General features: G+C 42.4%; 1 protein-coding gene across 4 annotated transcripts in view; it reads left to right on the forward strand.

The window, feature by feature from the left end:
- LOC135263031 (AF4/FMR2 family member 2-like) overlaps positions 1-13228 on the forward strand; it is a 166841-nt gene that overhangs the window by 80684 nt on the left and 72929 nt on the right. For all 4 annotated transcript variants that reach the window (XM_064350577.1, XM_064350578.1, XM_064350579.1 and 1 more), the window contains one exon: positions 11734-11778. In XM_064350577.1, coding sequence (XP_064206647.1) covers positions 11734-11778 — 45 coding nt within the window. The remainder of the gene's footprint in view (positions 1-11733; positions 11779-13228) is intronic.

Consider the following 13228-nt stretch of genomic DNA (forward strand, 5'->3'; position numbering starts at 1 on the left):
TTAAGCTGATAACGAGAAAAGCGGGGGACGCTTAGCCCCGACTCTTCTGCCCGTAATTGGAACGCATGTGAAACATACTGCTCCGGCTAATTAGCCGTAGCCGGCAGAGCCGAGGGAGGTCAGGACACAGAGAAGCTTTTTTCCCCCCCAGATGAAAGGGACGGAAGCCGCGGCACGTAGAGGACTGCTTGGTCGGGAACGAGCGCTTTGTAAGAGAACGCTTTCCGAGGCGGGCCTGGGTTCTCGTGACCCCGCCCTCCCCAAGCTCCCCCGAGGCCTCCCCTTTTTTCACAGCTAGCGCGGCCAGCGCGGCGTAGGCGAACCGCGGAACAGCGCTAGCGCCTCGTGCCAGGTTACCTCAGACCGCCAGCGCTAAGGTGTTGTGTAACGGCCCGTGGGCTGGGAGGGTCTCAGCGGTGGGACTTAAAATGCCCGTCTCTCCACAGACCGTTAAAGGCCCTGTGTTAAAGTGTGCTTGCTAATGTTGACCTAGATCTGATATCAGAATATATTTACAATATGTTTCATTTATATTTCGTAATTAAACAAAAATAAGAGCGACATAATTCTGCATATATTATTATTATTATTATTATTTGTAGTAGTAGTTGTAAGTATCCTATTGTTTGTCAAGTGTTATTTTCCTTTTTTTTAGTTAACCAGTTTCTTAAAATTGCCAAAACATGACTATACAGTGGTTTGGTTTAAAATCAAACAGTTTTCAGGAGTTTAAAACGAATAGGCCACTGATGAAATCTTTCATGTTCAGATGAGATCCAAATTACCTGTGGTTTGATTATTGGTTATTAACTTAAATTAAGGAATGTATTGAGGTTCACCTATTTCAACATAAGGCTGCTGTAGTTATATGATTCCAATCAATAACAAATTGTTCCATTCCAAAATTGGGAGTTTCATTCCTAGTGAATCTGTATCTTGATGGTTCACCTGTATAGAGAGTGTGTGTGTGCATGCGTGTGTGTGTGTGCGTGTATGTGTGTGTGTGTGTGTGTGTGTGTGCGTGTGTGTGTGTGTGTATGTGTGTGTAATACATTGGTATCCGTGGTAAACTGAGTGTTGGCAGCAGGAATGCCCCACTTTTTTATTTGGGGTCCGCAGGTCAGCAGGTGTTCTCTGCCTTATCCGCTCCTCTCCCGCCTCAGGCCTCGGAGAACAGAGCTTCCCGCCTTTCGGCCGAGTGAATAACCGTCTCCTCAGCATAATTATGAGCCTACATTTAATAGCACCTGCCACGCTCCTCTCACCTGCATGGAGGGTGTGAATTGCTCTAGTTGTCGCAGTGGTTCCACGCGTTGCCTAAGGCCTACACAGTAATGTCTCATCAGTGAGCATTAAAAACCTTTCTCTTTTTCTGTCTCATGGACCCTAAAAACACCATAACTGGGTATGCAGTGTTAAAAGTGGTGAAAGATCATTAGCCAGCACCTCCAACGCCTGCATTTGTACCTCATCCTGTGTTAAAACATGCATGCCACATTTTTTTAGATCATGGGTCTTGGATCTCTCTCATTGTGCCCCCTCAATTCCCCCATCTTGAACATTCATTCAATTATGAGCGTGGCATTCATAATTCGCTCGTACCAATTGAGCTAATGAATTTTGCGGGGCAGAGTGACGGCTGGTCTGTTGCTCCAGGTGCTGAATGATTAGTGAGCCCTGGATTAATACTGAATTAAAGTACCTGGTGATTACACATCTCCCTTTCCCGTGGTCTGCTTAATGCCTGGGTGGTCATATTTTGAAAATTTCCCCAGGACCCGCTCCTCCCGCAGTCACGTTTCTCTGAGCATCTGAGGGATGTTGTGTCTTGCATGGCAATGAGCCCCCTTTGTCCCATCTGGTGAGAGCTCTCAGAGGCTGGCTGGCGTGCTGAGAAACGCAGGCAGGAGGGGAGCACTTGGAGACCCCCAGGCCTCTGGCTCGGCTCTTTCACATGCACACATGGGCATGCACACACCCATGCTCTCTCTCTCTCTCTTTCTATTATGCTACTCACACACTCACCTTTTATATGTGTGCATGTGTACATATTTACATCTGCTTTTGGCATTGAGAGAAAAATAACCTGTCTTTCTCTCACTCGGAAGTTATCTCTCTGGTACTGGATCAGCAAGGCTTCAGTAGGAAGAGTTTCTGCTGAAAGAGGAAGTTATATCATTGTGCAGAAATGGAAAATGGAAAAAGTCATTATCTTGCTTTAGGAATAAATTTTAGGAATAAATAGATGTGTGCAACTTATTATTAGCAACTTGTGTTGTTAGCATGGATTTATAATGACAAAGCCAGTCTTATGGTTTAGACAAAATGGAGCTGAAGCCAAGCCTGTTGATGTCTTCAGACACATCTCTCTGTTTGGTGCTTCGATGTTTGGCCCTGTGGCGTGCGTCACGCTGAGCGGAGGTGGCAGGGGCTGCCGGGGGCGCTGTGGGGATGCTTCCCAAACGATCGGACCTTCGCCCAGCGTTAGCGTCTCCAGCCGCTCTGTGCCTTGGGATCAATGGCTCTGTCCTCTGAACCGTTTGAGCCGCCAGTTGAGCAGCAGCTGACCCCGCGCTTCGGGGGGGGGGGAGTGGCGTTCTCTGGGCTCTGCCTGGAGACCAGAGCGGCCCTTCCATGTGTCCAGCAGCAGCTCTAAGTCTGCACTGCAGCACTGAGAAGTGTTTCAGTCATGGACCATGGAGACTGTTGACCTCACCATGGTTTCCAGTGCCACTGCATATCATCTTGGGTCTCTGTGATGTGTGGCCTGTGGCTCCTCCCCCATAACTTCACACCTGCTTAAGAAGCTCAACAGAATGGATGCTCAAAGATGCAGGAGGTTCCTTAAGTGAAGAATTTTGTTCCCTTGTACCGTACACCATTTTCAGTAGATTGACCACTCTGCGGTATTATGCTATTGATATACATTTTTTTATATATACTGTGGTTGAAGAATCGATATCCCAAGCTTGCAATACTCAGCATATCTGGGAGGTAGTTACATGTGCCAGATAGGGCTGTTTGTGTAGAATGTCCAAAAAAGTAATGTAGGAGAACATATGACAGGGTAACACAAAGCATCGTAAATGAAGTGTGGAAATCAGATTAGCTGTGCGGAAAATGCACAGCACTCCCTCCAACAATGCTGAGTGTTGAAATGGATATATGTGTCTGAGCCAAAAGAGAGGTGAGAAGGATTAAAAAAACAAAAAGGTCTTTCAGGAATTGAATTCGCTAAAATACCCGATTACTGAAATCCTGCAGAAAATGAGTTTTGTTTATCGCTTAAAAATTAAAGAAGGATTTTGGAATCAATGGAACAAGCGTGTCCGCGAATCACCGCGCAACGAGACAAAATCTCTGCTTTTTCATTTTCTGTTTGCAGCACTGCTGGGAAATGTCTGGCAGTGGCTAAATGTGTTTCATAATTAAGCAGTAACGAAAGATGTCAATTCAATATGCAACAGGCAGTGCTCCGTGCTGCTGTCTGAGTCATGTAATCTCAAATATTAGGCTCTTTAGCACACTGGCTTAAATTGCTTAAGTTCTTACTTATGTTGGGTAGAGAGTGTCTTTTTTCATAAAAACAGACTATTTGTGGAATAAGATTTTATGAAGATTTAGTACTGTAGTAACAGTGTGTTCCAATGGTTAAAAAAGAAAAAAAAACAGTCATTCAAAATCATATTGAAGAACAAGTAAACTTTTAGGAAGTTTGCCAAATTTTGGTAATCCCCAAGCTCCTCGGCATCTAGTCTTGGCATCTGGCAGACCTGTTCTCTCTGTGTACCCTGGCATTATGGCTTTGAACTGCCATCCTGGCAGCTGCTCAAAACCTTCTCAAAAAAGGGTTGGGAGAAATCCACAAAAGGGAGGGAAACAAAAGAGGAAGGGAGAAAGAGAGAAAAAGCGTTTGCATTCATCACCGAGCCCTGTTTAATTTGATTTGGGGGTGCTTTGAAGTAAAGCCAGCCAGGCTTAGGGGATGGCATCTCAAGGAGCGTTCTCGAGAGTCCGCTAAAGTGGTCATTTTCACGAACACCATGTTTCCTTGTGTCCATTCACATGTTAATATGGAGTCGGGCTGGTGAATCTGCTGATGGCAGGTCCAGTTTTGTGGATACCAGAATGACTAACGCGCATATGTTGTTTTAATCAAATCATCATTCATGAGAGTATTATGGAGCTTTGGCTGGTTCAGCGGTGACCTCTTGCATTGTTCGGAATGTTATTTCTCCCCTGGATTGAGAGTGTTCAGCCAGCGTGCATTTTTCTTCAACAGTCTTCAAGAACATAATGTCAGAGCAAAGTAATCGATGAGACAACATCACTGTGTGTTGAGTCATCATCTTGATTGCCTGCAGAGGTTTGAGGCTGAAACTGTGCCTGTTCATTGAGCATTTTAGATTAAATCACTTGTGGATGTGTGCAATGTCAGGCCTGCGCAAGTTGGTATTAATGTGTACAGATAAGGCTAATATTAGCAAATTGAACTCTTGGCCTGCAATTTGCATTGTTATTCTCTTAACACGTGGAATCTATTTATCCATTGAGTTGTTTCAACCCCAGGAATTGTTTGTTTTCTTTTTCACTGTGAGGAATTGCTTGTTGGAGACTTCACAGAGCAGTGGTCGGACACTGTCATTCAGCAGCACTGGGCTGAAGTGAACATAAAAAGAACGCTTTTAAGAGAAGGATTCATTGTAAATCAGACAAAGACTGAAGCACAGGCAATTTGTCCTGGCACCGGCTCATTAAGTTGATAAAACACTTCCTCTTCCTGTTTCATTTGAATCATTGGTGAATGGCCACAGAATCGAGGGAGTCTCCAGAGCTTTGCGAGCTGTTAGGCAGTGAGAATGTGAATGAGCGGTCACAGCTTCCCCGTCATAATCCAGAAAACTCATTAAACCAATAGCAGTTCAGCTTAGCCAATCCATTACACAAATTGGTTATTAAAAGGTATTGGATTTTGAGTCAAGTTTGAATTAACCAAATGTATTAGTTGTTAAGCAATGGTATAATGAGCCTTTATTCAATAACTGCATGTGTTTTCTGTATTCTGAAACAAGTGATCAGTGGCAAAGTAATGTGTAACTATAAGCAGTTTCTCCAACTTACTGCGTTGAATTGCAACCTGTTTGTTTTGTCTGTGCCTAGGGAAAGGAGAAAACAAATATGATTCTGAATCAGATTTTGATATTTTTTTAGTCTACTGTTTTTGATGAGGTTGCAATTATAACTAAATGAAATGCAACAATCCTCTTTTTTTGCTTTTTAAGAATAGGATTCTGTTCCACTATGTTGACCATTTGCACAGATCAACTTAACCTACATTTGGATACATCATATAATATAATAATATTTTATTGCTAGTTTTAATGTATTTAACCAGGTTGAAATACTTGTCCTAGTGCAGTGTCATCCTCCATTGATTCAGATGGGCAGGGTGCACACTTGCTCACACATTTCCTCCAAAGTGCATGTGGCCAACTGCCGCTTCTTATTCACTGCATTTCACTGTGCGGTCATTGTGGCAGAAGACCATGCTGCTGCTTTCGCAAATGGTAGACTACAGGCATCCTGTTGCCCAAAGGAGCCACTCTTTTGGGGTGAGGTGAGGGTAAAGTGAGGGATAGCCTTGACTTAAACTCTTTCTCCTTGGGTAATGTTACCACCAATTAGGCGCTTTTACACAGGACTGCCAGATGGTCAGGATTGGGTTTCATAATGGAGAGTACATCACTGAGCTATATAAGAGCTTCCGCTAAATAACTAAATGTAAATGTGATTGTTCTTCCAACCTTGCTTTGATAAAGAATCTGGCCTGCCAATCCAACACCATGGCTGCATGAGAGGAAGGACATTAAACAAGTCAAACAAATGCCCCTTCAGTCATAGCCCTTTTATTTGTGTATTTTTTGCTCAGAGATGGAAGCACCATTTGTTGCCGTTTGTCCTCCCCCCTGCTTTCTGCCTTTATCAGACAGTCGCCAGCGTGTCTGTGTTCAGGCCAGGCACAGATTGCTCAGGAGGAAGGTATCCTCGGAGCGAACCTTAACCTAAACCCATCCCGGTTCTGTCTGAGTGGCAGCCTCAAAAAAACCACAACGCTTTGACAGTTTGAAGAGACATGCGCTGACAACTTCATCAGGACTCACTGTTTTTTTTTTTCACGCTGTCTGCGTGGAAAAAACTGACCTCTTCAACTCCTGCACCGATCACCTTTATTTCAGTCTCTCGGCCAGAGTGAGACCCAGTGTTTAGTAAAGCTCATTCTAATAACAATTTTCTGGTATGAATGAAGGGTCTTTTGTGAGGTCCTTGTTGTGCCAGAGAGCTGGTTCACCCCAGTTGCCCCAAACTGGATCACTGCCACCTTCTGCAATCTCGTGGTCCTAGTGAAGGCCGTAAATAGGCCTTTGAAGTGTGCATCGTATCGTAGATGGCCTGCAAAGCTTTCAGCAGTATGGCTCATTTTTTAGACAGCTCAAACGTAAGGTAAAAATAGCAAAATGTCCTGTATGGAGTCTCATAGTATGCAGTACTTCTAACTATAATAGAGGACATTTAGCTCATATTGGACTCTATAAACTGTCAAGTTAACTCTGTCAGAGTTGATTTAACACAGAATTCCGCTGTGCAGGATTTCATCATTTCGAACCCTTTGGCATATCATGAGTAGTATGCCAAAAATCTGCTTATGAGTATGTCTCTGGTTGGTCTGTCGACAGTGTCCCTGACTCTGTGTTTGTTCTGTGAAATCTTTGTTTCATGCGTTGTGTTTTCCATCTGCTTGTTAATCTGCCTGCCCTCAGTAGCAGGCTCCATTTTATTTGTCTCTTCGAGCTGAAATTGACCCATTTGTTCCTGTAGCTACTCATCCACTTTAAATATGATTTAGGAACGGAGAGCATCGCTGCTGCTTGAATACTTTCTATTAAAAAACGAGGGTAAATACGTTGCATCTGTTGTTGATGTAGAGATGTTTTCCGAACAGCTATTAAAGAAGAAAATATGTTTCTGGCTGCAGTAATTGCCTGTGCAGTATGTCTGAATTCTCAGGTAATTCAGAGAAATAGGTCTTTCTGCTGTCTTATAGTACAAGGTGTCAGGGTTTCTTCTTCTTCACTGACCCTTCCAATAATAACTATTAGGAAACAGCACCAAATTATAAGTGGGGTCTTTCAAGGCTATTGTTGTCTTTGCCATTTATTGGTCTCTGCTTCTGATGCTTCCAGAAATGCGCAGCAATTTTTTATGTTGTTGAATTCCAGTATTATACTTTGTGCATTTCGAAGTGTGTCCATGGTGCGTGTGTGAGTGCACTCATGCCTGCACACAATCTATTGTCTGTTTTATTCAAAGAAAATACAAAAAATGCTGTATTTTGTTTTTTTTCTCTCGTGTTTGCTTATCACAGAGGCCAGTACCTGTTGTGTGCAGGCCATCTTTCATTCTCATGGAAAAATTGACTATGTTGGAGAAATAATTTTCAGAGCTATTCAATATGACTGTAATGGCAGGTACATGGGGAATCTCTGCTGGAGACCAGAAATAAGATCTCAGCTGGACAGTTCTGTGCTAGCAGTTTGTAAAATAACATTGGAGAACAAGACAAATGAAGGTGATTCTAGCTTTAATGAGCTCGTAAATATATTCTGCTTCCTTTTACACCTGCTTTTTCAAATGATATGGTAACGGAACTTGATTATTATGACTTACCAGTCATTTTGTACTGTCTATCTTTATAGTTTAAGTTAATCGTATACAGGACTTCATAGCATTCTGGTGAGTAATACCAGTCGCCATTAGCATGTCTATATAACATCAAACACAATCTGACAAAGTATGTAGATGTTCAAAGTAGGCTTTGGTAATATCCATTTTTTTATTACCTCCACATGTCTGAGCCTGTAATAAATGAGATTATGATTAACTGCATATTCCATAGTTTCGTCATTTATTATGTTTATTATAATTTCAACAACGTTATCCACTGAGATTTGCAAAGCACGGCTTCATTCCTAATATTATTAATTTATACATGCAGCTGGTTGAGACTTATTATCTCCCTCCCCCTTTTCGCACCTCACAATTACATTGGGTTGCCTAACGACTGGTACCTGAGCATTGAACCTTCAATACTGTGGTTACACTATATGTCGAGTTGTATGTATAGGGTTTCTGTACACAAACAGGAAGGGATCTCATGAATCTATTTCCTGTATATTTCCTTGGACATTTTAATGTGATCTGAGTGTAAAACTGCCACAAAGAACACTCTGTACGGTATTTGTTAAATGCACCTTTAGTTCTTAAAGTCATACCAGCATGTGGGGAAAGTGCATGTACATGAAAGTACAAAGCTCAGTAGGAAACAGAATTGGAAATAGAACCTAAGCTGTTTATATAAAGTGTAATAGCTGATTTTATTACTATATAAATACATTTTGCAAATACATATTTTGAACTTGAATTTACAACTCATGGCTGCCAGATTCCAGTCTCTAACAGTGCATTTTTAGCAGAGATTTAAAAATATTTACTCAAGATATATTCTGTATTTGATAAATAGCATCTGTATCTAACTAGTACCGCTGTCTTTGAGGACAGAATGTTTGCACAGCCCCGTTGAAGAAGTTGTTGTTCAGGAGAAACACTTACATTCTCTCCTCATTGAAATCTGTATCTAACTGAATATAAATAATGGATGTACAGTAAATGCAGATATCTGCAAAGCACGTTTTATCTCTGTCTGTAATAAAACATGTTTTGCTGCTGGAAAATGAGTTATCCTGAAGTACTGGGCTTTGTGTAGTAAGCTCCACTTTTGATATTAGACATAAATAAGACAAAGAAGACGAGACCCGTTAAAAGATCGTTTCTGATCATCGTGAGGATTGTATTTCCATGGGAACAAAATTGAACTTCTGGGGGGTTAAATAAAGCTTTTTTGCTGGCAACTGTTCAATTTTCCAGTTGCTGTGAGGGATTAGAGGTCAGTCGAGACGTAATGGCGCACGATTCCACTTCTGAGTGTTGTGAGAGGCGGCGACTCGCCCGTACAGCACGCCACATCAGTCATGAGCGGCCTGACGTTAGCACGCGCGCGCGCGCCGCTGTGGGGCCTCTCCGGGAGCGCGAGGCGCATGCCTGGTTAACCCCGCGTGTGACGCTCCGCTCAGCCGTGAAGACAGTTATGTAGCCTTCCCTTCTACTCCAGCCGGTCGACTGCCACATATCAATAGGACGATTAGGCGACAGATAGCAGCAGGTCCCCACAGGCTCCCCTGCTCCGGCCGCAAATGTCCCCCCAATCGCACAAGGTCACCTCAGGTAGAGAGAGATAACATGACATCACCAGCAGGGGGGGAAGAGCGGTGGAGTTTGTCTGAGGTTGCCGAATGCAGACCTGTCATAATGTAGCAGCAGTGGAACGGGTCACATAGATACCTCGTGGCGTGAACTGTAAATCCTTATACCGTGTTTACTCTTATTAAAATTCAAGCGATTTTCTGTGTCAATTTAGTGTTATGTACGAGAGCCAGCAAACGCTTGGCATGCTTTTTCTCAAACAGGGCTTGGAGCCCTGGATCGTCTGAAGTGATGTTACCCAGCCGCTTAGAGAATCACACGTATTCCCCGCAGACACAAAGGGAGCGAACAGTCAAGACTCCCTGCTGCGTCTTTGTACTGTTAGGGTGAGACCGAGCTCTGTACGTTATTTTTTTTTAGAAGTAATAAATAACAAACATTATGAAACGTGAGTGTATATGAATGCATTTGCAGACACATTCAGACACTTATCTATTTGCTGGTCATCATATATTAGACATCTGCTTTGAATGGCACATGATGTTTCTGCTGTTCAGCTTCTCGCTTCTGTAAATGGCGGTCGTTCAGTGCATTTCCCTTAATGTGCTCCTGTTGCTGTTCAAATGGTTTTTTATGCATTCTTGCTTCCCACTGCATTAGTACGGGTGCTTCCCTGTATATAATTTGTCCCAAAATACCGTACAGCTGTCCAATGCAGGTAATTGATTTGATTTACCTGGCTGTTGTATCTTTTGTGTGAACCAGGTTTTTGTGAATTGATTTTCTCAATATTATTAAAAATGTGACATCTTTGTAAAGATAAAATATGAACATATTATTCACAAGGCGCAAGTTGCAGTTACAGGAAAATGAAAAGTTCACTTCACTAAAGGTGCATGGGAGAGTGTCTCAAAGGCAGAATGAAATTGCAAAAGGTGCTCATGGAAAATGCGGAGAGACCCAAGATAGTTTTTACTTTCAAAGTAAATGCAAGGGACATAACACTAATGTAAAATAATACAAAATGATTCAATGTTGTACGATGTCCATCGGGCTCCACCCCCCAGTTGCAACAGGCCAAGCACCTTCTGCAGCGCAGCAGAGACAAGCCAGGCACAATTAGGAACTGAAAAATAATTTATGTCCTCGAGTGCCTGGATTTTTATTGTTTTTGTCATATTTTGATTTTGTTCACACTGGTTTTTGATCCTATTTCTGCAAAACCATTAATTTTAGCCACATGCATTGTCATTTGGTGCAGAGGCTTTTAGATGTTGTTTGTTCAATTGTCAGAATTCTCTCGTCATATTTAATTGATATGATGGTTTTTGGGTGCAACCAAATGTATTATGATTGTTTTCCCTTTGCGATTATGATTGGCTTCTCTTTATGCAATTCATGAGCAATTAGTAACTGCCAGTGGCCTGGGATGAATACTGCATTCAGCCAGAGCAGTTATGTAGTAGACTTGCATAAGGGGGACCCTGATCCTTACTTAATTACCATATTCCCCCTTTAGCACTCCAGTTTTTTTAAACATAAAAGTGGCACCTGGTTCTTATTACTATTATTATACCAAACATTTTATTTATTAGCATATAAATGCTGCCTCTTGAGCACCAGTATCCAATCTGTGGCAGATGCCTTCATTCTACGTGAGATATGACCCAGGAAAGAGAGAAGGCCTATTTGTGTATGTTTTAGCCCTTGTCTTTGAGTGAGTCATGTACACAGCCCTGCTAGAGGATTGCAACCAAAATACAGGCAGACGAAACATGGTCACTGAGAACTCAAGAGCGTCTGCCAAATGCCAGTGATGTAAACTCAAGGCCGTCTGTTACCATGGATAATCATGACAGATTATTGACTGTTTTTTTTTTTTTTTTAGCTCTTATTTATAAAACTTTATTTAAACAATGTTTGTCTGTGGGGAAACACGTTGTGTAAACTAGTGACACTTATTTCACCACGTTTCTTTCTCCTTGGATAGTGTGTGAATTTAGTGTGTGAAAAGTTGTTGTAAGATCGAATTCTGCTATTTTTGAGAGAGGTGTAACAGGTTATTTTAACATGTTGTCTTTTTTAGCAGAATGTAGTGCCTAAATTTGTCACAAATTAAGTTAAAAAAACCATTTGCATCTTTTGTCCACATTTTATCCACATGCAGGTAACTTGGTAATGCACCAAAATACTGAATTTTTGTACTAATAACCTAAGTGTTGGAAAATTATGAGATAGATAATGTATTAATTACTGGAGTATTTTTCCATGAGTCTGTTGTGAGGTTTTCCCGGTGCATCATTTGCAGTTCACTCTTTAAACATTGCACAAAAGTGCTTTCCTTTCTTCTGCACTGTCCGTTGTGTATTTTTCTCTCTCCGCTTACACTGAAAAACCCTTTTCTTCCGTCCGCAGGTCAGCCTGTCGAACGACTCCAGCTGCGTTGAGGAAATTCTACGGGTGAGTGAGACTCCCAGCCTTACTTCTTCCCACTAATTACACCTTGTAATAGCTGAGGTACTCTGCGCACAAAGCCACTTCTCCATCCGAAGGCTGCGGAGCCAGGAAGAAATAGCCTGTCTTTAAGAGATGACAATTACAGGCTTTTGGAGTCTGTGAAGCAGGAAGTGAAGCCCTTTTAGAGGTGACGGGTATAAGCTTCTGTGGTACAGCATAAGTTTGAATAAAGTTCTTTTATGGCGAAGGTGGTTGAGACAGAAATTGTTACTTTTTAAAAATTACCTCCAGAAAGCATCACGCTGGTGATGTTGAACTGTCTTGTTTCTCATAAGATATTCACTATTGGCTCTGGAGAATCCCAAACCACAAATATTAGATTAGGAAAGAAAACCATTTTATCAGCATGCAGAATTTTTTAGTTTTTTAGATTTACTCACTATAGGTTTCCTAGTTTAGAAGTGAATGGATGTATTAGAGTCATTGGCCTTGTTTTATATTCAGAATCTTGCCTGAATTTCTGAAAACAGCCTTTAATCACTCAGCCAATGAAGGAGCATTCACTATTCAAAAATGAGCAGGGGCAACTATGAACCATTGAAAAAGCCATTGAAAACTGTAAATTTGCACATTATTATTTTATTATTATTATTATTTATTCTTTATTTTACCGGGAAAAACTGAAATCTCTTCTACAAGGAAGACCTGACACGGAGCACCAAGATACAAAAGCAACAATCGAAATGACAATAACATACAGTACAGGGATGGAACAGTTGGGTAAACAGGAATTACCAGCAGGGATTAAAGACAGGAGCATACTTCAGTCACTGTATCACTTTGTGTGTTTAAAATCAGTGCCTGTCTGGTTTAAGGCCTTTTTGTAGATTGATCCAGCTGCATCTGTTTGCTTTTGTGGAAGCAATCGGCTCATGCTTGAAATGTGACAGCTAAAAGGAGCTAATATCTTGACAGCAGAGTTTTCCGCAAGGACCTCGTTCCCTCGCACACTCCCTCACTCTCTCTCTCCCTCCCTCCCGCCCCCCTTGCGAACGCACGATAGCACGATAGACGTCACCGGGAGAAGCGGCGGCACCTAGCCTGACCCGCTGAATTATGTGCTCCTGTCAAAACGTGGGAACCCGCTGGAAGGGCAGTGATGTCACGTAGCGGTTGCCAGGCAACCTGACGTTTGAGCTGCCAGGGAGAATGAGTTAGCGCGGCCGCTTTTCAAAAGGCCGGGTGAATAACGGCGTCGCCGGGCCCTGCTCTGCGGCGCTCATTGTGCAGATATAATGCGGAGAGTGGCGTGCGCTCTCTGCCCGGCTTTGGGTCTCAGAGGCCGCACCTTTTGCCTGGGGATGACTCACGTTCGAAACGCTCCAGCCTATCAGACGGGAAGAGGAAAGTGAGGTCATTCCAGCTCCAGTTAAGCATCTTGAAGCCCACGCTT

Source organism: Anguilla rostrata, chromosome 9 (genome assembly GCF_018555375.3).
Source record: "Anguilla rostrata isolate EN2019 chromosome 9, ASM1855537v3, whole genome shotgun sequence".
Lineage (NCBI taxonomy): Eukaryota > Metazoa > Chordata > Actinopteri > Anguilliformes > Anguillidae > Anguilla > Anguilla rostrata.